This window comes from Jatropha curcas, chromosome 7 (genome assembly GCF_041381405.1).
Source record: "Jatropha curcas cultivar XTBG-Jc1 chromosome 7, XTBG_Jcur_1.0, whole genome shotgun sequence".
Classification (NCBI taxonomy): Eukaryota; Viridiplantae; Streptophyta; class Magnoliopsida; order Malpighiales; family Euphorbiaceae; genus Jatropha; species Jatropha curcas.
In genome coordinates, this window is record NC_143157.1 from 25301953 (window position 1) to 25325200 (window position 23248).

Genomic DNA, 23248 nt, shown 5'->3' on the forward strand with positions numbered 1-23248 from the left:
AATTTTAATCTTATAAATAAAATTAATCTAAAAATTCAATATACCGTATTAATAATTAATTATAAGATTCATCCATTGAATTTCAAAATTCATCAATATTTCCAATTTTTTCCAAGTTTTTTAATTTTATAGAATTGGTTTCAAAACTATATTTGAAACAAAATTAAATTTATAATTTCAATTGAAGATTTTATTCCTTCTAAATAAGTTTTAATTACTATTTCTTTTTTATCCTAAGCCTAATCAACTCGATTTGAATTACTCAAAAATGATTGAATAATCAAACCCTTTGCAAAGTGTAATTTGATTAAATGATAAAATTTTATCTAATAATGTTGAAATTTCACGTTTTTTAGGAAAATCATTAAATATATCTAAGTTATAAGAAATTATTAAATAAATTGACTATATTACCATTAATTTAATATTAATTCTCAAAAAAAATTATTAAATTGAAGTAATAATTATTAATTACATATAAAGGGGTAAACAGAGAAAAAACATTTATTAATCGTTGAAACCACATATATAATAAGTATTATGGAACATGTGATGATACATCCTTAATTTGCATAATAGTCCCAAATTGAAATCAAAAAGTTCTTTTTATTGAAAAAAATTATAAATGGAAATGAAAATTAAGTACTCATTAATTAACTTCTACGAACAGTAACTAAAACAAAAAAAAGAACATGAAGGTTAATAACAATAAATTAATAACCAATAATTAATGACAGAAAAATAAAATATAATAAATGATTCAATGAATGAGTAATAATATGGAAAATTAAATTGACAAAATCAAGGCACCCCCGAGTCCAATACCCAATAGCCCACTCAAAATGACCCGAACTTCATACATAGACATAGAACCCGATTCATCGTTCACTGCCGGACTTCCTGCAGATTCCGGCGACAAACTAGCGGGAGTCGGAAGTGGCGGGCTGCTACTGGAAGGGAAAATTGGTGCCTCTACTGGTGTTGCAGAACTGGAAGGAATGCTGGCTGATGCTTCTGGAGTAGGTGAAGTAGCCGGACCCTCCGATACTGATGGGCTAGCGACAGGAGCGGAAGTCGGAGCGGCCACCGGAGTTGTAGTCGGAGTGGAAACCGTCGGGGGTGGAGTAGTTGGTGATATAACTGGAGGCGACATACTTGGGGATGGGGTAGCAGCAGTTGGGGATGGTGTGGGGGGACTGACTGAAGGAGACTTTGAAGGGGTAGCAGCAGTTGGGGATAGTGTGGGGGGACTGACTGAAGGAGACTTTGAAGGGGATGAGGAAGTACTGGAACTAGATGGAGATTTCGCCGGAGAAGACGCGGGTGAAGAAGCCGGAGATTTAATCGGAGAAGATGCGGGAGAAGCGGTAGGAGATTTCACAGAAGGAGAAGATGAAGGAGACGGCGTCGATTTTGTAGGCGAAGGCGCAGGCGCATTGTCTGCTTGAACCAACATGAAAGTGTTTAAAACAGTAAAAACAATGAAAACAAGTAGAAAGAGAGTCTGCACCTTGGCCATTTTTGAGAAAGTGAAAATGAAAAGAATATGTTTCTTGAGAAAAATGAAAAATGTTAAGTGTTGTTGATGGAGAGATTAAGAGAGGGATATATAGAGCGGGTACTAGAGAGACTGAGGGCAGTGATTTTGGTTATTGATGGGCGAGGAAATTTGACCGTTGGAATTGGTGGGGTTAGTATTTACGGCAACAGAGAGATAAAGTAGCCGTTACTTGGAAGGACGTGACTGGCTTGACCAGATGCTTTGTTCCTCTTGTCTGGTTTTGGGAATAAGATTTCAATTAATTATTGATTTCAAAATTTGATTAATGATAATTATAAACTGTTCATTGATAAAGATACACTATAAATGAAGGGCGACGTAGGGTAGGGCCAAGGGGGCCGTGCCCCAAAGTAAAAATATATCAATTTTTAATGTAAAATAATTTAATTTTGCTATTCATCATAAATAAGTAAAATTATTTTTTGGCTTCCCTAACTATTTGAGCTTGGCCCGCATTAATGGGAGTGCAATATAAAACTACTCCTTTTATCCTATAAAAAATAGATTCACTTATTTGCTTTTTTTTTTTTTTTTTTTTTTTTTCCATAAGCAAAGGCAGTCATGTTTTGTGACCCGTAGTCTTATTCGACCTATTGAGCATTGCAATGCATAAAAAAATTATAGGTTTATTTCTTTTTTTTTTACTCATATTTAATGTGCATCTTAATTTTGAAATGTACAACTAATCAAACAAATAAAATAAGGTATAAATAAAAAAGATTACTCTATTCGAAAAAAAAAAAATAGAACTACGATTTGAAACGAGTGAAAAAGAAAAATGCATGAACGATAGATGGAATATTTCTAAGACTATAATTATGGATTGGAATTTTGCGTAGCTAGATATATATTTAATATTTCAATCCTTTTGTTTTAATTTTTGTAAAATTCTTTGAAAATAAATAATATGAATTGATATTTGCATAGAATAAAATAGTTAAAAAGGTTAAAGTCACTAATGGCATAGTTTTCATAGTTCAATTCATATTAAATTAAATATTTATCTGTGTATTGCATGGATTAATATTAATAAAGATTAAGCTTTAATTTAAAATTAAAAGTTGTTGAAGGAATAAATAAACAAGAGAAAATAAGGTGAAATTATTTAACTTTGTAATATAGTGTATAATATAGTTTGGATAGTTCATTTCATATTGGATTTGTTTAAATCTTTTTTTTTTTCCAGCAAAAGTTAAAGAGCACATTGATTCCTAATTACATTTCCTTACCTAGATTCAAAAAAAAAAAAAAAAAAAAAAAACATATAATGGGTCTGATCGATAAAATTAATTTTTTTTTTAGCTATTATATGTTTTAGCAGTGGTTAACTGGTAGTTATTTTAGTAGTTTTTCATGAAACGCTAAGAGTTAAACATTATACGAGTTTACTTTTCATCAAACGCTGTCCTAATTTATAAAAATTGGTTTAAACACTGTGTTATTGAACAACTTTAAATAGCATTGCTAAAAGTCACTTAAAAATTGCTAATGTAATAAAATGCTAGAAGCTTCTTTGTCATTATATATATATATATTATATATAAAAATGAGAATAATGATATTGCAGATATTATCCTTGTAAAATTTAAAATATTCTAAAATAATCTTAGTTCTAACCAATTAAAAAATTTTAAATTAAAAAGATATATAATAGTTTTATAAATTGATTGAATGTTTTTTTTTTTTACTTTTTTAATAAATAAATAAATATAGATAATTAAAAATTTTAAATTTTTAAATTTTTACTATTATTATCTTATTGTGTCCAGTTATATGTTATTTTATTATATTATTATATAAATTATTAATAATAATTTAATAAATTTTAATTACTATTATTATTAGGTTTTATAATTTAGCCTCAATATTTTTTATTTTAAATAACATATGTACACGAGGCATTTGAATTTTTTTTTTTGAATTTATTTTAAATAAATATATCTAGATGATTCAGAATTGATATAAAAATGGTATGATGAAATTTATTTAATTACAAATTACTTTCTAATTTGGTTAGCCAAAAAAAATATAAAAAATATTATTTTTAAACATTTCGAATTTAATTAATTAATTGTATTGATATCTTATATAATTCAAATCATATTTCTATTAAAGAATATAATTTTATTAATAATTTTTTAAAATGCTTTCATAATTTTGATTGGTAAAAAAATAAAAATATATTTTTGTTTATAAATATTTAATTTAATTTATTAGATTGTTTTCTTATTTTATTGTTAACGTACATTTATTTACTATAAGAGATTATAGTGAAGACAACATGTAAATTAATTATAAAACGAATAATAGAAGCTATATAATGATGTTTATAAATCAGTTTGATTTTTCCTTAAAAAAGGAAAATAAAAGCAACCAATATATAATAAAAACTATATGAATAAGTACGTTTACATATAACTAAAAAAAATATTTACTTTATATATAAAGTGTAATATAATTTAACCATTCAATCTAAATAATAATTTATACTTTAATATTATATAAATAAAAAATTAAAAGAATACAAAGAAACATATAATGAGTATAGTCAACGCAAGTCGTAAAGACGACTAGTAATAATTAAAAATAAGAATTTAATAATTATGCTAGAATTCAATTTCCATAGGTGAAATTTGTTTGATTCATATATATATATATATATATATATATATATATATATATATATCTTTTACAAATCCGAAACAAATAGCTTGCATAAAGAAGGCAAACCAAATAGCATTTATATGTATAATAAGTAATTCCAATCCAACAAAAATCAACATTCTCAAATCAGTATATTATATGATCATATTAAATTAAAATGGCACAGGCATAATATAATTTCCTATTATAATCGTCGTCATCATCCACCGTTGATCCAATCATCTTCCCCATCACCAAAATCAGATATACACACATGTACATAGACACCACCACCTCCTGCAGCCGTAAGATGAAATTCACATGTACGCGTCTCTGATGGTTGATGCACCTTACCATTTGAGCCAACATTGAACACTTTATTAAAGCTCACTAGGCCTACCCAAACTAGATCCAGGCCCACTAAAGCCTGACCCACTACCTTTCGCCAACCCAATACCACCGGCCATCTGATTGTAGAATCCACCACCAGACCCGTACACGTGGCCCTGGAACCCACCATATCCGTCCACACAATACCCACCTCCATTACCTGGAGCGTCTTTATCACGCCCCACAGCTGCCTTCTCCCCTTCCATTTCTCTGAACCTCTGCAAGTAAACTTTCAGAGGCTCAACATACTCTTCAAATCCTAAAGTAGTCATGGCCCAGAGGAGATCGTCACCGTTAATTGTCTTCCTCTTCTCTCTCTGGCACTTATCCGACGCTTCTCCTGTAATAAAGCTTATGAACTCAGACACACATTCCTGTACAGTCTCTTTAGCGTCTTTGGAGATTTTAGCGTTTGCTGGAAGTGCCTTTTTCATGATCCTGCTTACGTTGGCTATGGGCAAGAATCGGTCTTGTTCTCTAGGCGACAAAGTGTTTGTTGGGTTATGGGGTCCTCCAGAATCATTGTCCGAGTCTGCCATGAAGTGGGTATTGCTTGCTTTTCAAGAATTTCAGGTTAATGGATATATAGTTTTTGTTTTATGATCAAACTTGAAAGGACAGAACTATAATGGACTGTACAAGGACAAGGTTACAGGTTTGGGAAAGTTTTGGCTCAGTGATATTATAAATGTCTGTTATGAATTCAAGTTTTGGCTCAGTAATACTGGAATCGTCTTGTTCTTGGGTAGCTAATAATTACCTGGAGAAAGAAGAATGGGAGTGGCAAGGAGGAGTAAAGATAGAGAAGAAGCAAGGCTTACAAAGCTGAAATTATCTTAAAATCAAAGGATATTGGAGCAGGAGGAGACATACTTACCGGCCATGAAACTTGAAAAAGGTGTAACATAGATGTTATCGGCATGCAGCCTTTAGTTATAATGCTTGTAAAAATGGAAGAGACAAAGATTCAGAGCTGAAGGTTCATGGAAATTTGGGAGAGAAAAAATAAAAGTTTTTAAGTCTGAAGGGAAAATGGAGAAGATGATGCGAGAGAGGAATTTTTGAGAGCGAATGAGTTGGGTCCGTTGGATGGATCAGTGGGTTTAATAACAAATATGGTTGCTCATACGTGGGTCGCTAACGACCGTTGTTTGTCGATAAGTGTGTTATTTGTACGGGTGGGTTCTAGGCCGCAAGATGTTTTTTGGAGGCCTATAATCTCTACCGTCGACTTTGCATCAACACGTGGTCGGTAGCTCTATATCGACCTTTTCCTGTTTCTACAGTTTTTATTTATGTATTAATTTTCTTCATAAGATCTTATAAATAATAAACGTAATTTCGTAATTTTTTACATGATATATACACATACACTACTGGATAAATATGGAATAAATATAAATAAATAAATAATTAAAACTTAAAGGCAAATGAAACTTGTATGAAAAGAATTGTGGAATAATTAATTAGTGACAACATTCAATTACATCACTAATAATATAATATTGGTATTTATTTTATTTTATTTTATAAGCACGTATTAATTAGCGCAATAGGTCAATATTAAAATCTTCACGATTTCTTTGGCTTAGAATTTATATACATAATATTTCTTTCCAAGTTATTAAATTTAGAGTTTATCTCATAAATTATAAATAATTTAGCTTCGAACCTTATAAATTTAAAAAGTTTGTATTATAAAAAAATTTAAAAATAAAATTGACCAAATGCATAAATTTATCTATATACTTAAAAAAAAAAAAAATTACGGAATCTCTTAGAAAATACATGAATCATCAATTGCCTTTTGTTGCATGCAACTTTGGAGTTTCTTTAAGGGCAACTTAATTGTAAGGATAGCAACAATTCTGCCATGAATCACCAACCTTCAATTCGTTATTTAGGATTGTCTCTTTCCATGAAAGGATTACATAAATATAGGAAGAGTTAAATATAAATATATTAGTTATTATCATCACAGTGGCAACTCTAGGGTTATTCATTTGATTTTGATTTTCACAATTTTGTTTTCATGTACTCAGGATTCAATTTGTGTTTTCGTCTTTATGGGATCGAAGTCGCTTAGCACTCCAGTCAACGCCTTTTACTTATTTTAATTTTTCTTTTTTGAAGTGAGATTTTTAATTTTTCTTAATACAAAAGGAGGAAATTGACTAATATTATATGAAAACATTGATTACTAAACAATTATTAGAATTAAGTAGCCTTGCACTAAACATTATTATCAGTTAAACACAAGTTGCCAACTACACAATTAATTCTGATTAGTTTTCAATTGTTGATGAACTTTTGATAAGTGCTCCACTAGTGAAGTGGAGCATTTGTCTTTCAAGCCAATGCTATTTTGACATTTTGATTTTTATATTATGTTTTAGTTTCACATTTGGACTTGGAGTAGTTGGTTTTCACTTGCACAGTGAGATCATTTTTTGGAAATATTTCATGGATTTTTTTAATAATTTTGGCTTTCAAAATCTTAATGTAGTATACACTTAATTTAATTGTTTGATCTTGTCTATTGAACAATGCACGAAATTTGAACAATCCTCAACTTACTAAAAGTAAAGCGCCGTCAACAAACATTGTTTTTATATTTGAAGCTTGATTAATTTTCGTTCATACCAAACCGACCTACTAAAAGTAAAGCGCTCTCAACAAACATTATCCTTATAGGTGAAGTTGAATTAGTCATTGGCGTCATACCGGAGCTACTAAATAATAAAACGCTTCAGTATACATTTTCTTGCATACGAAGATAAAGTATTTTAGTTGAATTTTATTAATAATTATATTCATTTATTAAAATTTATTTTTATATTTTTCTAGCAAGCATTGTATTGATGTCTGAATTTTTAAATGGAAACCTCATAAAACTTTTGTGAGACACATTATCTTTCAATTGAAGGGGAAAAAGAAGAGCAATCTAGCTTTAATAATCTCTTACACCTTAAAAATTAAGTTAACACTCTTTTTAATTCACATGTAAAAAGTAGGTAATACGGCAGTGCAAATGCTCCTAATGCCACCAAGAAAAGGACACTCCATTTTGTGCTTTTGCTTGGAAAAGTTTATAAACTCTCAAATAGGTTTGCAACAAATCACATTTTAGTATAGACTTTTCTCCCATGAAATGAAATTTCACTGCACATTATTATTATTTTTGTGATAGAACTTGACAAAATTAGGCTAATGCATTAATTAGAATCTAAAACCTAATATTAAAAAAAAAAAAGAACTGATCTCCAATATACCAAAAAACAAAAAAAAAATGACAAGGAAGGTATAAGAATAGACAGTTTTTGCCGATTTCCCTGTAATATGGTGTGTATTTGGGATTTAGACCTAATTACCTAAAAAAAGGGAGGCAAGACACATGTTTCTAGACATTAATGTAAGTAGATAGTAACTGTTAATTTTTTTATAAGAGGTTAACTAAAATTTTAAAAGTTAATTAAAATATCATGTTACTGAATATTATAAAAAATAACATTTAAAAAATGTTAAACTGATTATTTAAAAAGTTATTGTAGAATAAAATTGTGCATTAACATTTTTACTGGTTACCTAAAAAGTTACTGCGGAATAAAGTCAGTGAATTGCAATATCCAACTACCAAGCAGTAGTGGCTCATCTTTAGGTCAATTAGAACGACCACTCATTGATAACCAGGCTGGCAGGTTGGCTTTAAACATGTCTCTTCATCTCTATATGAGTTGACTACTGAGGGCTCACAATTGGGTACCTTTCCCGTTGGAAACAGACTTTTTTATGCTTGGTTTATTATTTGATAACACCTTTCCATTTTCTACTCAGCAAATAGTCTCTCCTAGGGCATATCACATTTTATGGTGTTTGATTTACCATTTTCTGTCTTTAAAGAAAAAAAATTTGCATCACCATAGGCCTATATACTCCATTGCCATCCATGATCACAGCCAAATGGTAGAGTAAAGTGAATTCCTAACAACAATCACCAAAAGGCCTAATGCATATATTTAAGTATACATGATTTGTCTCGTGGCACTTTCAAGTTTACGTGAGATTTATCGTGACTTTATATTTTTACATTTCAATAACAATTAGGCTCATCTCCAAAATAAAATATAAAAATGCAGAATCATGATTGAACTTTTGCAAAATTATTTCATTTTAGTCAGAGATATAATTATTACTGAAATGTGAAAGTGTACGATATGATAAATTCCAATAAATTTAAGGATGCTACAAGACAAATCTCGTACAACTAGGGCAATTTTATGCATTAAGCCACTACCAAAATGAAGTGCTTTTATCATCTCCATATCATGTAGTCTTGTCATTTCTTCACATGCTTTGGTTACATAAGAAACTGCCAGAACCTGAACCCTTTCCATCTACTTCCTATGGTAATTGCAGCATATGACTTTTCAGTCACATGGACACCTTCAATGATCGTTTACCAGGTTATGCATTTCCTGTCATAATTTAGAAGAAACATTGAGAAAAGAAATATATTCAGGGAGATTTTAAAGGGTCAGTTAAATAATGGATAAGGGCAAAAAATTCCTACATTTTATGTTAATGTGTACACATGTGCTGCTATCCTGCAATACAGCTTCAATTCCAACTCTACATTTCCTAGAAAAATAAGAGTTCTGCTCTGCCAGTAATTAAAAAACTAATAATAAATTACATAACTTTCTTTACTGACAGACTAAAAAGTATTATGTGCGTATTACTAGGTGCAAATTACAGCGATAGAAGGCAGCATAAATAGCTACACTATCTTCAGGCAGTCATGATACAAGCATCAGGCCTCAACCTCTTGACCAGCAGATTGATTCTCATCTTTCTCAGCATCACCCTCTCCATCTTCATCATCAGCCTCATCCGCTAGTTTGGTGAGCTCTTCTTGGATCATGATTTTTATGGATGACTTTCTTTCAGTAAGATCAGTGTCAAATTGACGAGCTGTAAAGCAGACATTTTTCAGGCAACAAGTAATAGACAACAGTTTTAGCTTCCAGTGCAAGAGGTTAAAAAAATAATAAATAAGTAAATGAAAAGAAGGGAATCCTTTTTTTTTTTTTTTTGATGATGAGCACTTGTAAGAAGGTTTCTCGTCCGAATCCATGATTAAAATTGAATGTATCTGAAATTATTAACATGTGGACCTTTCCACTTCTTGAACAATGAGGATCACTTTGACTATGAGAAAATTAACTGCACATGGCTTTTCTAAGCATCCACTCTTGTCTAGCAAAATGAACAAATATAATATGATTCTTTGAGAAATACCTTTTCTTTCAAGTTATTGTTCTTCATATCATTTAAAAGTTCAGACATGTCTAATGTTTGGTGGGAATTCAAAATTTTTAAAAACTAAGGCTAGTGTTCTTCCATTGGATTTCCTGGGATAAATAGAATTCAAAAGAATCTAATCAAACAACATAAGTTAATGCATACCAAGTTGCTTCAAAATGTCAGTGAATGTAGCCTGCAAAAGTCAGATTACAGCTTAAGTTAGTGAAAAAAGCATTACTTGTACCCAAAAAGAGAATATAGTATTCTTTGTTTTATGAGAAAAGAAAAATAGCCTGCAAGCAGCAATTCTTGAAGAATGCAGCTTGGAACATGAAGAAAAAGGAAAAAGCAGCTTTTCGAAATATTACAAAATCCAACTTAGGAGTACACAAGAAATTAACACAGCCATATGAGAAACAAGAATTGCTATATTAACTATTAACCTTAATCACAAAAAAAAAAACCACTATCCTTTCATTTATGGGCGTTTAACTGCTACGAAGACCTGTAAGCAGCCAACTAGTAATGAATCTTACCGTATTGAAATCCACCTCCTTAAGAATTTCGCATATGGCATCTCTAAGTTCATTATCAGTTGGCTTCAATTTATCCTCCTTGGCTGTACCTGTAGCCTTTTCCTTCCCTTTTGCAGCCTTCTTTTTACCTTATTATGGAAAAAGTGTACTTTTAGTGGTTTCTTATCAGGAAAAACGATTGCACTTGAATCAAGATCCATGTTGTTCTATTTTATCATTATGATATACAAGAAAGAAACTAAAAATTGATGAATTTATGATAACCAAATTATTACATCTTCAGACTTTAAGATCTTTTGGCCAAATAGACCAATTTCCATGCGCCAAATGAGAAGAAATGACTTAAAAAAAAAAAAAAACAAAACAAAATACCTGTTTTCTCCTTGGAAGGAGATTTTGCAGGAGTAGAGGACTTCTCCTTTGCTGCCTTTTCACTTTTCTTCTTCCTTGAGAAAACTTTTGGACTTGCATCACTGTCTTCATCAGCTTCAGAGTGTTTCAATGAAGATTTTTTAGTTGATCCTTTTGGCGGACCAGATTTAGTGGAAATTGTGATTTTCCTGGGTTTAGCTTTTTCAGCAGATTCCTTCTTTCTAGATGATGTTTTTGAGCTTCTTTTGCGTTTACCAACATCTTCTTCAGATTCCTCTTCAGATTCATTTTCATCATTATCAGAATGGTCAGGCATCTCAGCATCAGATTTTTCAGGAAGACCATTTTCATTTTCTTCTACATTTTCTTCTTCTTCCACATCTTCCTCCTCCTCCTCCTCCTCCTCCTCCTCTCCTTTTTCTTCATCTGATTCTTCTTCTGAATCAGGTGTACCCTTCTTACCAGATTTTGAAAAATACTCGGACTTTTTTTGACTCTGTGAACGTGCCACGTATATTAAAAAGAAAATGAAATGAAAAATATAATAATGGCAAGTATAAGCACACAGCAATACAGATAGAAGAAATAAAGGGCTACGCAATCTGATTAGTTTTCCCCAATAGTAGAATTGCTAAATGATGTTGTATGATACCATGAGGCAGGTCTTCACCTTTTTTAAGGTGGAAAAACCTTCATAACAAAACATACAAGATATGCAACAAGATATAAAAAAAAAAAGCTATAATGTCATTTAATACAATGGAAATGCAGTACCACAGAAAAATGTTCCAAGGGATACCCAGTATTAGTTAAATTTTTTTTAAAAAATTCATATTTACAATATTAGCAGAAGAATATACCTTTGCTGAACGTGTTGAAGATGAACTCCCAGAGGCTGAGCTTTTGGTCATCCTCTTGCGCTTTTTGCTCTTGCTTGCCTAATAATCAAATGAAACTTTAAAACTTAAAACAGATCCCACAAGCTTAAAATATTTGATGTCTCAAAAATTGAACTTGTAAGAAATGGAAGCAAGAAAAAAGGAAAAAAACCTTCTCTTTTTCTGCAAGTAGCACAGTTGTTGTAGCATGAGGGGCCAACAAAAATTCTATCAACTTGGCAACAATGTCCTCCTGCATGAAAATATTTCTAGTAAAATAAGAACAGCACATTGCATTCAACTACGAGAAGGAAGCAAGCATGACAATTAGAGTGCAAATATATACTGCTGCCTGCATCATAATGAAAGTAGGGTTTATGTAGCATGCATTTGACCTTATACCACATGGCTCAGAATTACAGAATGAGATTGTTATCAGAAGATTTGTCAATACACTCACATACACACACAGAGAGCAGCAAAATCTTTGCATTAATTGAGTTTGCATGCATACATGATAATTAACAATGAAAAAAAGAGCAACAGAAAGGTTTTCAACAGTCAAAAAGTTGCTTTCTCTGGGGGAGATGACAGCACAAAAATCAATCACTGGACCACTTAAGCAACTGAGCCCTAGATGTTAATGGAAATTATTAGACAAATCAACCTTCTTTGTAGTTGCCTTTGCAACTGATATGTCAAGCACGTCACAAAATTCCAGCAACTTTTCTTTATTACACTTGTCAAATTTTTCTTTCACTTTAATCTTTTGCTTTTCCTGCAATAAATGTGGAGAAAAATTTTTTCAGCATACAAACGTCAAATATCATAACAAACGATTGGTTGCAGGGTGATGAACCAAGTTCTTAAGCATTAGTTAAAATAATAATAATAATACGCATGTAAATACTCATATTAATATATGGAAGGAGTTTCTCTTGTTGATAATCTTACCACATTTTCATGCCATACAAAACCAGAAAAACGGGATATATTACTCTTGATTTGAATCGCCTGCAAAAGCAAAGAACTGAAGTTGCATAAAGATAGGTTGGAATAACATGAATGTTAGCTTTTACATCTCATAGGCAACTATTTATGCAAGATCTTATTTTTTTATTTTTTTTTTATTTTTGCAAAGAATATCCTTTTACTATGGAGCAAAAAGATAATAACACGGCAGTATAAACATAAACAAATACCAAGTGAACAGTAGTTGGATTACCTTTCCTCTCCTCCCAAAGAGAATCGTATGGAGCAGTTTAAAGGTATCATCAGTCTTCCTTCTGGACAACTTGAATGCCACTGCAGAGAAAACAAGTACGAGGCCCCTGTAGGTTAGAACAGCCATTTGAATTGAAAACATACAAAGAAAAGAAATTCCAACAAAATTTTAAGCACCGTCATAACCTTACAAAAATAATGTCATACAAAAATAATTTCAAGCCATCAGTTTTTACTCTCAAGCTCAAACAATATGAAAAAAATGGATAGTTCTTCAATCTGAACTGGATAAATCAAAATGAAAAAGGAATCTGTAAAGTTGCATCCAATTTGATGAATATTGCATGATATTGGAAGAAACTCAGTTTCTTTAGATCCACTGGCCTGTACAGAATCACAAGTTTTCGAAAAATGGACAATATTCCAAATGTTCTATCACAGGGAAACCAATAGACACTTCTCATGGTTCTAAGTTAGACATTAACCAGAAAAAATATCTCATATTAATGAACAACTGGCATAAATTCTTCAATTGAATAGAAATCATATTTTAACAACAAAATATCAATCAAGCAATAACCAGATGCAGATTCCAAAACCAAAAAAGGGAGCAACCATAAATAAATAATATTGTTCAACTGCCCTAGCAACCAATTAAGCAAGAATTAAGTACATAAAAGATAGACCATACCATTAGGTATATCTTTCAAAGGGGTACCACGGCCCTGCAATTTCCATGGCAAATTATCACGTATAAATTTAAATCTCCACATAACAAAAAAAAAAATAGAGTTTCACTAGGAAAATTCAATAACAAAAATAATGATAATAATAATGAAAAAAAACACCTTTTCAATATGGAATTCTTTGACAGCATCTTTTTCAATAGATGCCACCAACCTTTCAACAGATTTTCGCTCACGTTGTGGCCTGTCAGTGACAGGAGTCCTTGGCTCTAACTGTTTCTTTTCTTCCCCTAACTTCTTCTTCTTTTGAACTTTCTCTCCAGCATTCTTCCCTTTTGCACGTTTCTTTGACCCCTTCTCATTCTCTTCCACCTTCTCTTCTTTATCCTTGGACCCTTTGACCTTATCCTCTACCTCTTCCTTGGTTTCCGCCTCCTCTTCTTTATCCTTGGACCCATTGACCTTATCCTCTACCTCTTCCTTGGTTTCCTCCTCTCCTTTATCCTTGGACCCATTGACCTTATCTTCTACCTCTTCCTTGGTTTCCTCCTTTTCTTCTACTTCTTCATCTCCTTTTGGCTCCAATTCTTCTTCCATGGCTTCACCTTCGTGTTCTGCCTTTTCTTCTTTCATGGCTTCAGCTTTGTGTTCTGCCTTTTCTTCTTCCTTGGCTTCAGCTTTGTGTTCTGTCTTTTCTTCTTCCATGGCTTCAGCTTTATGTTCTGCCTTTTCGTCTTCCATGGCTTCAGTTTTGTGTTCATCCTTTTCTTTTCGTACCTCTTTCTCTTCTTCTACCTCTTCTCTTTCTGTATCTCCATTGCTTTCTTTTTCCTGATTCACCTTGGGGTCTTCATCCATTTTCTCAGTCACAGATTTCTCATTATCATTTTTATCTTCATCTATTTCTTTCACTTTATTACTTTCCTCTTCTGTTTTCTCTGTCACAACTTTACCAGATATCTCTGGTGCACTAGTCCCATTTTCAGCTACCTTTGGAGCTTCAGTTGTTGTTTCTTCCTCACCCATAGTAAATTCTACAGCAGAAAGTTAAATTTTTCCTTCACTCTAAAATCCAGTTGAACTTTGATAACAGAATGTTGTATTTAGGAGATAATTAAGATGTTAGTTGGGAGAAGTCCACATTTAATCCATGAGTCAGTAAAATCCAAAAAGGAGAAGAAAAATCCAGGTGCACTGCAATAATTTACCAAAAAAGATTATCATATTTTTAGAAGTAAAAGAATATATCCCTACAAATTTTTAACAAGAAAATTCTGCCTTTAAACATAGTATTTTAATAGATGGTAACAATTGCGTCGAAATGAATAGTTAAATTTCCACGCAACAATCATAAGCAATATCTTTGTTTGTAAAAGTTTAGTGATAAACTTTTTTGTCCCACCAATGTCCCAAAGCAAAAACTCACACAGAAGAAAACGAAGAAACATTCAAACTAGAGGGATATGTGACAAAATGGCCCATAAAGCAAAATACTTCATTCAAACCAACATTTACAATTTGTGAGCAAAATTGACCCCCCACCCCCCAAAAAAAGAAAAAGAAAAAACCAGAACTACACAAATCTACAGAATATGTAATTACTCACAAGACCTAAAAAGCTCGAACAGATTCTAAACACGGAGTAAAAAGAAAACAAAAGCATTACAAGTTGCAACTGTTACATGGTACAGTGATATCCAATGTGGCAACAAGGAAAAAGAAGAGGACAATTCGGGGAAAAATTCAGATCTTTAAGTTTATTGTATCATATCCTTACAGAGGAAGCGTGAAAACTAAGCTGAATTAAGCTAATTCAAAACCAAAAAACTTTAATTAAACTCAATTTAGCAAAAATTTCAAGTTCCATGTCCGTATAGAAAAATCCCCTCGTTCAAAGTCCAAAATTTAAAATCTTTCAGTTTGATTTCTCGTAAGCTTATGGAGGAAGCGTGAAAACTAAACTGAATTAAGTTAATTCAGGAACAAAAAAAACCTCAATTCAGCACAAATTTCGAGTTTCACGCCCCTATCAGAAAATTCCCTCATTCAAAATCCAAAAATTACTTCTTTTAAGCAAGTTCTTGGCCATCAAACAGAACACTGAATTCAATTTCGCGTGCCGAACATCAAAAAAACCAAAAGGAAAAATAAATCAGTATTTGCCATCCAAAACAAACATACCTCTAAACCCTAAACTTCAAAAGAGAAATTCTGTACCATAATTACAAGTACATTTGGAAAAAACACAATTCTGAAACCCAAAAAACAGAAAAAATGGAAAGCAATAAATAAAATTTAAAACAGAAATTGAAACTTACAGAGAATTAGAAGCCCTAGTCTGTTGATTTGAAGGCTTAAATGCAAAGTCTTTTGAGCTCTAAGACACTCTCTCTCTCACTACGGGCACATTTCAGACCTTCGATTTCTTTTCTCGTTACTGAGACTGGAAAAAATTAAAAATAAAAAGTGGAGCTTTATTTTGAGGATGGAATTTATAGGACGGACTTGAATTCGGATTTAAAATGCGGTTAATTGCCACGTCGGATAGAACTGTCAGACGTGGGCGAGAGGAGATCGAGATTAGAAAAGTTGATGGACGGCTGAGAGTATCTGAAAAATCAACGGCTGTGATTTAATATTCGCCCGCGTCAGTAAGGTGGCATCTTTGCATTTTGCATTGGTGGGGCCATCAAGTTAGAAATTTAAGGCAAAAGTTAATCAGTAGTTCAATATAATAATAATAATAATACTCATTAAAAAATAAATAAATATAAACAGCAGAACCGTTATTCACACGTCAAATCAAATCCTTCCAATGTTTATATAGTTTTCAGTGCTTTAATCCTACTGAAAACAAATTGATAAAAATGTTTATGACTCGCCTCAAAACATCCAAATTGAATCAAATTCATTTAAATTAATCATAAATTGTGATTTTCAAAAATTTTTAATTTGATTTAGTTTGTACTAAATTCTAAAAATATGAATTTTATTTAGTTACGATTTGAAAATTAAATTAAAAATAAATAATATTTAAATGAATTTTATTTAGTTATGAATTTTATATAAATGGATTTCAATCAGAGGCGAAATTTTAAAGTTTAAAATTAGGGAGATGAAAGTATTAGACAAAATGCTGTTGGTAGTTATTTGTTTGAAGGTTATTAACAAATGAAATGATTATCAGATCTTCAAGATAATGCCAATCCAATTGAATATGGTTGTCGCGTTAGCATAAAGGTAATAAAAAATGAACTAAATAATTATTGGTATTGATCCAACTACTCTGAAAGATAAGTTCTACATGATTACCATCTAATTATTCATTAATTATGTAATCAGAATCAGTGGATCATATTAAAGAGGAAGTGATAAGATCGTACATCGCAACGCGTTGAACACTATTAAGCTAATTAATAACTATCAAGACAGTTAATTTTCCATCCGAAATAAAGAGGCAGAATGTCAACCTCTGACAAATTAGAGAGATTTCTTGCAATTGTTATCTACAAGCATTAGTTTTATTAGTAGGTACGACCTCAAGACTTAAGGAAGTCATTACAAATAACCTGTTAATGGCATCAAAAGGCTTAAAAGTGTATTGTCATGATATATTCTGCATTCGAAGCAACACCCGACAGTCGAATTGATAAACGATTACTGTCATAGTACATGGTTCATAATACATGACTTTAAGTAAATATGGTATCTCTAAAATGATATTTCAATTCAAAAATAGTTTTTGCAAAGAGTTAAACTAGAGATATTAATAGGTACCGACTCAGCCACTCACTGAGACGACCACTTCTCAAACTGTGATTCATGGCAATGTGGGTCTAACCAGTCCCTTGTAGAACCCTTTGTCATATTGGGACTTCCCTTTGTACCACCTACTAGCTCCCGCAAATTCTCTAACTTATTTTCCCTCCCTGTTCCACTAGTTCTCCTATCTGCTTCCTTTAGTTTCTGCTTGAACCGTTGTTTACGTCCAGAAGAATTCAGCTCTTGCTGCTTTGATTGTGAAGGAGGAGCACCGTGAGGTCCAAGGTAAATGTTCTCTTCTTTCTTTGTCCGTGCAAACAGGACAACAAAAATAAATGCAGCAATTATTTTAATGTCCAAACACAAAATCAAATCAGTTAAGCAAATTGAGCATGGCTGCCGAAGCTAACCTTTGGAGAAGTAGGTTTTGATGATTCTACTATAGAAGCATCAGGTCTACTATGATCAATGTCCTCTATTCCCAAGCTTGGAATCACAAATCCATCAGTGTCTAGCACAATAAATACAAGTTCAGAGATTAGCAATCCACAGAAGTTGTAGCTGAATTTCAGAAATTATAATATGCTGATACAACATATACATAAAATGTGATTTGGAAGAGACAGCTACCTCCCCAATGCAATGACAAACAAATCCATACACATGCACACTCGATTCCATATGACAATGGCATAATGCAACTACGTACAGATAAATTATCCAAGCTAAGTTGGCCTCTTGTTCAAAAAACACAAATGATGCTGGATGCCAGCGATAAGACAGGCTATGCTAGGAAGTACATTATCCTGGACCAAATCGTTAATTGCATCCATATAAGAAATTTACATCATTCTCGAGGACATACATGATACATTAGCCAGAATAATCAAGTGCCACATTATGTTTGAGATCCAGCAATTCTAGGTTGATGCAAGCTTTTCAATATAGAAATCGAACCACAGACTATATGCATAGTAATGAATGGAAAAGGTATTAACAGAACGTAGAGGGAAAAAATAGAAAAGACAAAACAAAGGCCCAGGAAAAATTAGTATGGCATCCATATGGTCTCCACTTGACATGAGATATTCATCAATAAAATCAAAGCATTACTTGATTGATCAATTGCAAATAATAACATGTTAAACATGCTTAAATGGGAGTTATATGTATGGCCAGATAATGTTCAACAAATACCATGTTTGCAATATCAGAACAAAAGCAACTGCATTGTGACATTTACCTATTATAAATTCAACTAGTTGTATTTAAGAAAATTAATTATACAGCCAAAAAGCTTTCAAGCATTGTGCAGCCAGGAATTAAAATCCATCAGTGCATGACAGAGACACTGAACCACAATGTCATACAATCTTTGTTCATTTATATTATGATGATTTATGATGAATTAAAAAGGACAATAATATGGCACAAACAATTGCTGTGTTTAGAACTTTGGAAGCAACTTCTCCAGCAGTAGTTTCAAGTTTGCACTTGTTTTCTTCACATAAAACATCTACTTCAAGTTACCAATAGACTTCTATTCCAAGTTTCCCGACTCATTATCTAACCACTTTCTCCCTTGTCCATTCCAATTTCTTTGTCATTATCAGAAGTCAAAGCATTACAGCCCATAACTTTCCCATATTACCCTTCAGAATTACTATCAATTATTTACCTTAGTCAAAGAAATAATTAATATGCCCATTTAATACTCACCACAGACAACTATACTCATAAACTCAAAGTTATTAAATCATTTTATCAAGTTCTATTATTTTTTTCCTGAGACGATGTACTGAATCAGAGGGAACTGCTTGCTTCAGTTACAAACAAAAATAGCAAGTTATACAAATACTAAGAAAAAGCAAAAATAATAAACACAGCACAATGAAGCAATGAAAAATTTGAAGACAACATGAGCAAAAAAAGAAAAAAACGGGCCAAGCTACCTTATAACCTCTGCATTCACAATTTTAACACTGATGACAAAAACTAAGACACCCAATTTAGCAGAATCCGAAATAAGAAGTCCAATTTACTAGCAAACCTGTTTACTGGCCAACAGCCATAAACAACTATTTCAATAACATAAATAAATTATCACAATCAAGCAACTAAGATCGAAACGTGTTTCTTTTTTTCTTGGGAACCAAACAGAAAAGAAAGAAACTAAAAAAGAAGTGATAAAAATACCCCATTCATCTTCTTCATCATTGACTGGAGGAGTGTTATGCGATTGAGAGTGGTCCATGGGACGCTGACGATCATCGATTTCAATGGCCACAGGGCGCTAAAGCCCAGAAGAGATCAGATCAGATAATTTTCACCAGCTCGCAACCCAATAGAACAAAAAAAAAATATATTCTTGTGATTATTATCAAACGCAACGAGAGCTTATTATATAGTGTAAGCAAAGAATCTCCAAATACGCAAAGTATCTGTTCTATTGCATAGAAATTAATAAAACCCTAACCCTAGAAGGTAGAAACTAGAGAACTCTGTGCGTTAATGGCTGTGATTGTTTTGTGTGATTTTTATTACCGGAATTGGCCCCTCTGATTTTCGTAATCGGTTTGTATGGGGTAAAAGGAATTGAGGGTAGTTTCGTCCTTCTGCCCGCATTTGAGGATCTGAGTTCACCGCTTGCGGTATGCTTAATCTACGGTCAATATTTTAAGTTGGAAGACAATTCACTTTTACCAACGGTTCCAATTTGCAGGATAGCAAATCCAATTGGAACCGTTATAATGAGAAAACCCTATATATTCATATATTTTTATTTTAAATTTAATGTATTTTTTATCAATGCATTTATTTTTATTTTAGTTTATAATAATTACATATTAATAACAAAAAAAGAGATAAATATAGTATTTGAAAAAAAAATAAAGAAAATAAAAGCAAAATACTGTTGTATTGTATTTATTAAATGGTAAGGTTTAAAATGTAAACTAAATAAATTAAAAATGTAATTATTAATAATATACTAAGACATTAAATTATTTTGATATGAGTGCATGTTGAAATCTCCATTGCAAGATGAAGACAAAACCAATAACATAACCCATCAAGGAAAGAAAAGGGTTTCTCTCCTCGAGTGAAACATTAAAAAAAAAAAAAAAAAGAAAAAGAAAAATAAAATAGTACTTAAGAGGTTTGGGGTTTGTGCTAGGTTAAATTTGTCATAAAAGCAAAATCACAAGATCTAAACAGTACTATATATGTAAAATTCTAAATTTACTTTTACCCTTATGATTTTACCGAGAGGAGTTTGAAAAACTGCCCATAGTAGAAATTGAAATGTGCTCTTCGCACATTATTACATCGAGTGCACGAGGACGAGGGGATGATTAAGCCAACAAACAAGCAAAAAGCATCCTTTGCAAAATCAAAAGAAGAGCCGCACATTACTTTTGTTTTCTCTCCATCTTGTTTTTTTTTTTTTTTTTTTCATGATTTCATCCCTCAAATTGCAAGAAACATATGTTCTTAAATCATGGAGAATGCTGGCAACTAATTGTTATTGTGGGTCGTCCAATCCCTATTTTTACATGTCAACCATCAATCTAATAAAAGAGATTGCTATTATATATATATAGGGTATGCATACATGGCAATTCTTTGTAATACTGGATATTCTTAAAAATAATAAATTTACATTAAATCTCAAATTCTGAAACAATGTATCATTTTTATAACTCTAAAACTTTAAACTTTTTAAGTTTTAAATTTCTAATATCCTGCATCCGAAACCCTAAAATCTTTAAATGTAAACTTTAGATTTTAAATCTGTAAATCTTAAAAATTGAAAACTCTAACGTCTAAATCCTAATTTTAAATTTTAAATTTATGATTGTCCTTGTTTATAAGTGTTTTTATAAAAATTAAATTTCTAACTTTGTAGAAATTATTCTATAAATTTAAGTATAATGGTAGGAAGAACTTAGATAGCTTTCCAACGAATTCAAGGTAGTGTCGAAGATTTGATGTACAAACATTAAAAATGTTCCTCCACAGTGGCTTCCCATGAACCTGACCACTTCAGTTCACTGGCCATGTTTGCTTGTGTCGTGTGAAACAAAACACCGAGACCAATGGTGCCTCACATTACAAGCCAAAATATCTATCTCTTCAAAGTAATGGGACTCCATATTAAAAGACCTCAATAGCGTACAGTAGCAAAAAATGGACTAATGGAATTATTATCATCATCACAGTTTGATGGTCCGATTGCAGACAGCAGAAAATGGGGCATCATTACTTATTACTGTGCTCTTTTTGGTAATTAGGTTTCTGACAAAAATTGCACCAATAACTTTCACTTTGACTAGATATATGGATTTTAAGCTGTGGTGTATTTATTTATTTATTTTTTCTTTATCCTTCTTAATTTCTACGAGAAACCCTTTTATTGGATAAAGCTTTTCTGCTTCTTTTATTTTTTGATAATGGGTTTTGTTTGATTGTGGGTAAAACCCTAGAAGGAGAGTGACAAAAGTTAAAGGACGATGCCAAATTAAAGTATGAACAGTTAAGTGAGTATCGATGGGTTTCATGGCGCCATGTGGAGAGCACATACGTTCTACACTTCCACATGGATTCGTCAATCTATAACTTTGAGATTGAGAAATGATAGTAGTTTTACTCCTTTCAAGAGAGAAACAGTGGCAAATAAGAACAAACAGTTTGGTGCCAAGAGCAAACAGAAAACCCAGATTTTGTTTTTTCAAGTAAAAGCTCTGTAAGAAGAAAAAAGCCAGAAGGAACACCCTAATTTCAATGCAAGAGATCGTAAAAGAGATATCTTTCCCTCTTTCTCCAATTTCTTTAGTCAACCAGATTATTGTGTTCTGCCTGGAATCTTCATAATCTCTATCCAGCTATATTAGTGTGGTAGCTTTTCTGCTTTTATATAGATCTGCTTCTTGCTATTTAAGCCATTTCCTAAAGGAAAAATGGGGAAAACAGGTGAAAGTCGAATCTTTTCTTCCTTACACTGTATCTTCAAACTCTCTTTTCTCTGTTTTGCGGTCTTTGTTCTTTCTCTAATATTTTTTTGTTTCAAAACTTTTGGATTATCTCCTTTTCTTGTAACAATCTCTATTTTGTTTGTATCAACTATTTTTATTGTCACATTTTTAAAGAAAAAGGGGATTACCATTGAGAATATTGAGAAGCCAAATCAAGATGAAGGTTCCATTTGTAGCCCAAAGAGCATACTTGTGAAGGAAGTTGAACAGAAGCTAAATCAAGAACTAGAAATTGTTACGTTGTGTAATTCTGCTCAAGAAAGTGAAGTTAGTGACATACATGATTATCAAGTTGAATCAACAGATTTTCCATCAGCTAGTGAAAGTGGTGATGATTTGTCAGAAAGTGAAAATTTTGAGCTCAATTGGATGTCTTTCAATAATGCAAGTAAAAATGTAGCAATTTCTGAAATTTTAGGTTCTTCTTCTGAAGATGACGAAGATGAAGATGATAATCTCATTGAAATCAGTTTTCCGGATAGTAATTCTGTTGAGTTGAATGAAGAGTCAGAGGAAAAATTGCAGACATACATGTCTGAAAATGTTTTCAATCAAGAGGGTTTACTGGAGCTATTAGCAGATATCAATGAGGTTACTGAGGAAGAGAACTTGATTGAGATTGACCTTTCTATGGGCTCCATCAAGGGTTGAAGTTTAGATATTGAACCAGAAATGAAGGATACTGAAAATATCTTCTTCTGTAACTAAGGTTCATGCTAGGGTTTAGGCGTAGGACAAGAAGTTATTGTATGTTTCAGTAATGCTTGTGTTTCTATTGCAGCTTCTGCAGTATTATTAATTAACTTGGTCTATCTTACAAGTTTGATATTTTTTGGAACACGTGTCATCATGTTTTTAT

The 23248-nt window shown here is 31.9% G+C and overlaps 5 protein-coding genes across 6 annotated transcripts; 1 reads left to right on the top strand and 4 right to left on the bottom strand.

The window, feature by feature from the left end:
- Nucleotides 1-693: 693 nt before the first annotated feature.
- LOC105633089 (uncharacterized) lies at nucleotides 694-1598 on the bottom strand. Its single transcript, XM_089723616.1, has one exon. It carries the CDS (start codon nucleotides 1517-1519, stop codon nucleotides 788-790), a length of 732 nt encoding a protein of 243 aa, XP_089579742.1. The 5' UTR covers nucleotides 1520-1598; the 3' UTR covers nucleotides 694-787.
- A 2674-nt stretch (nucleotides 1599-4272) lies between these two features.
- LOC105633091 (nuclear transcription factor Y subunit B-3) lies at nucleotides 4273-5681 on the bottom strand. Its single transcript, XM_012215623.4, has 2 exons — nucleotides 5472-5681; nucleotides 4273-5354 (listed from the first exon to the last, which is right to left on the bottom strand). Exon 2 carries the CDS (start codon nucleotides 5131-5133, stop codon nucleotides 4585-4587), a length of 549 nt encoding a protein of 182 aa, XP_012071013.1. The 5' UTR covers nucleotides 5134-5354; nucleotides 5472-5681; the 3' UTR covers nucleotides 4273-4584.
- A 3456-nt stretch (nucleotides 5682-9137) lies between these two features.
- Nucleotides 9138-16071, bottom strand: LOC105633092 (DEK domain-containing chromatin associated protein). Of its 2 annotated transcripts, none has more exons than XM_089724120.1 (12): nucleotides 15913-16071; nucleotides 13757-14628; nucleotides 13600-13633; nucleotides 12910-12989; nucleotides 12639-12698; nucleotides 12352-12462; nucleotides 11857-11937; nucleotides 11667-11744; nucleotides 10807-11302; nucleotides 10435-10562; nucleotides 10061-10091; nucleotides 9138-9565 (listed from the first exon to the last, which is right to left on the bottom strand). In XM_089724120.1, exons 2-12 carry the CDS (start codon nucleotides 14618-14620, stop codon nucleotides 9405-9407), a joined length of 2124 nt encoding a protein of 707 aa, XP_089580246.1. In that variant the 5' UTR covers nucleotides 14621-14628; nucleotides 15913-16071; the 3' UTR covers nucleotides 9138-9404. The 2 variants fall into 2 exon arrangements, with proteins under 2 accessions (XP_089580246.1, XP_089580247.1); XM_089724121.1 differs by having other exon boundaries at nucleotides 13757-14788; nucleotides 15913-16070.
- Nucleotides 16072-17215: 1144 nt separating this feature from the next.
- Nucleotides 17216-19905, bottom strand: LOC105633093 (Na-translocating NADH-quinone reductase subunit A). The gene is made up of 3 exons (XM_012215626.4): nucleotides 19553-19905; nucleotides 17767-17867; nucleotides 17216-17659 (listed from the first exon to the last, which is right to left on the bottom strand). Exons 1-3 carry the CDS (start codon nucleotides 19608-19610, stop codon nucleotides 17384-17386), a joined length of 435 nt encoding a protein of 144 aa, XP_012071016.1. The 5' UTR covers nucleotides 19611-19905; the 3' UTR covers nucleotides 17216-17383.
- A 1848-nt stretch (nucleotides 19906-21753) lies between these two features.
- Nucleotides 21754-23217, top strand: LOC105633094 (uncharacterized). Its single transcript, XM_012215628.4, has one exon. The coding sequence runs from the start codon at nucleotides 22315-22317 to the stop codon at nucleotides 23038-23040; it is 726 nt and encodes a 241-aa protein (XP_012071018.1). The 5' UTR covers nucleotides 21754-22314; the 3' UTR covers nucleotides 23041-23217.
- Nucleotides 23218-23248: the final 31 nt, after the last annotated feature.

Excerpts from the sequence above, each read along its gene's own strand:
- LOC105633089 (XM_089723616.1), bottom strand. The coding sequence starts at position 1,519 with ATGGCCAAGGTGCAGACTCTCTTTCTACTTGTTTTCATTGTTTTTACT.
- LOC105633091 (XM_012215623.4), bottom strand. The coding sequence starts at position 5,133 with ATGGCAGACTCGGACAATGATTCTGGAGGACCCCATAACCCAACAAAC.
- LOC105633092 (XM_089724120.1), bottom strand. The coding sequence starts at position 14,620 with ATGGGTGAGGAAGAAACAACAACTGAAGCTCCAAAGGTAGCTGAAAAT. Across the intron at positions 13,634-13,756 it reads AAGAATTCCATATTGAAAAG|GGCCGTGGTACCCCTTTGAA; the intron begins GTGTTTTTTTTC and ends TGGAAATTGCAG. Across the intron at positions 9,566-10,060 it reads TGACATTTTGAAGCAACTTG|CTCGTCAATTTGACACTGAT; the intron begins GTATGCATTAAC and ends TCTGCTTTACAG.
- LOC105633093 (XM_012215626.4), bottom strand. The coding sequence starts at position 19,610 with ATGGACCACTCTCAATCGCATAACACTCCTCCAGTCAATGATGAAGAA. Across the intron at positions 17,868-19,552 it reads TGATGAAGAAGATGAATGGG|ACACTGATGGATTTGTGATT; the intron begins GTATTTTTATCA and ends TTATTGTGCTAG. Across the intron at positions 17,660-17,766 it reads CAAAACCTACTTCTCCAAAG|AAAGAAGAGAACATTTACCT; the intron begins GTTAGCTTCGGC and ends GCACGGACAAAG.
- LOC105633094 (XM_012215628.4), top strand. The coding sequence starts at position 22,315 with ATGGGGAAAACAGGTGAAAGTCGAATCTTTTCTTCCTTACACTGTATC.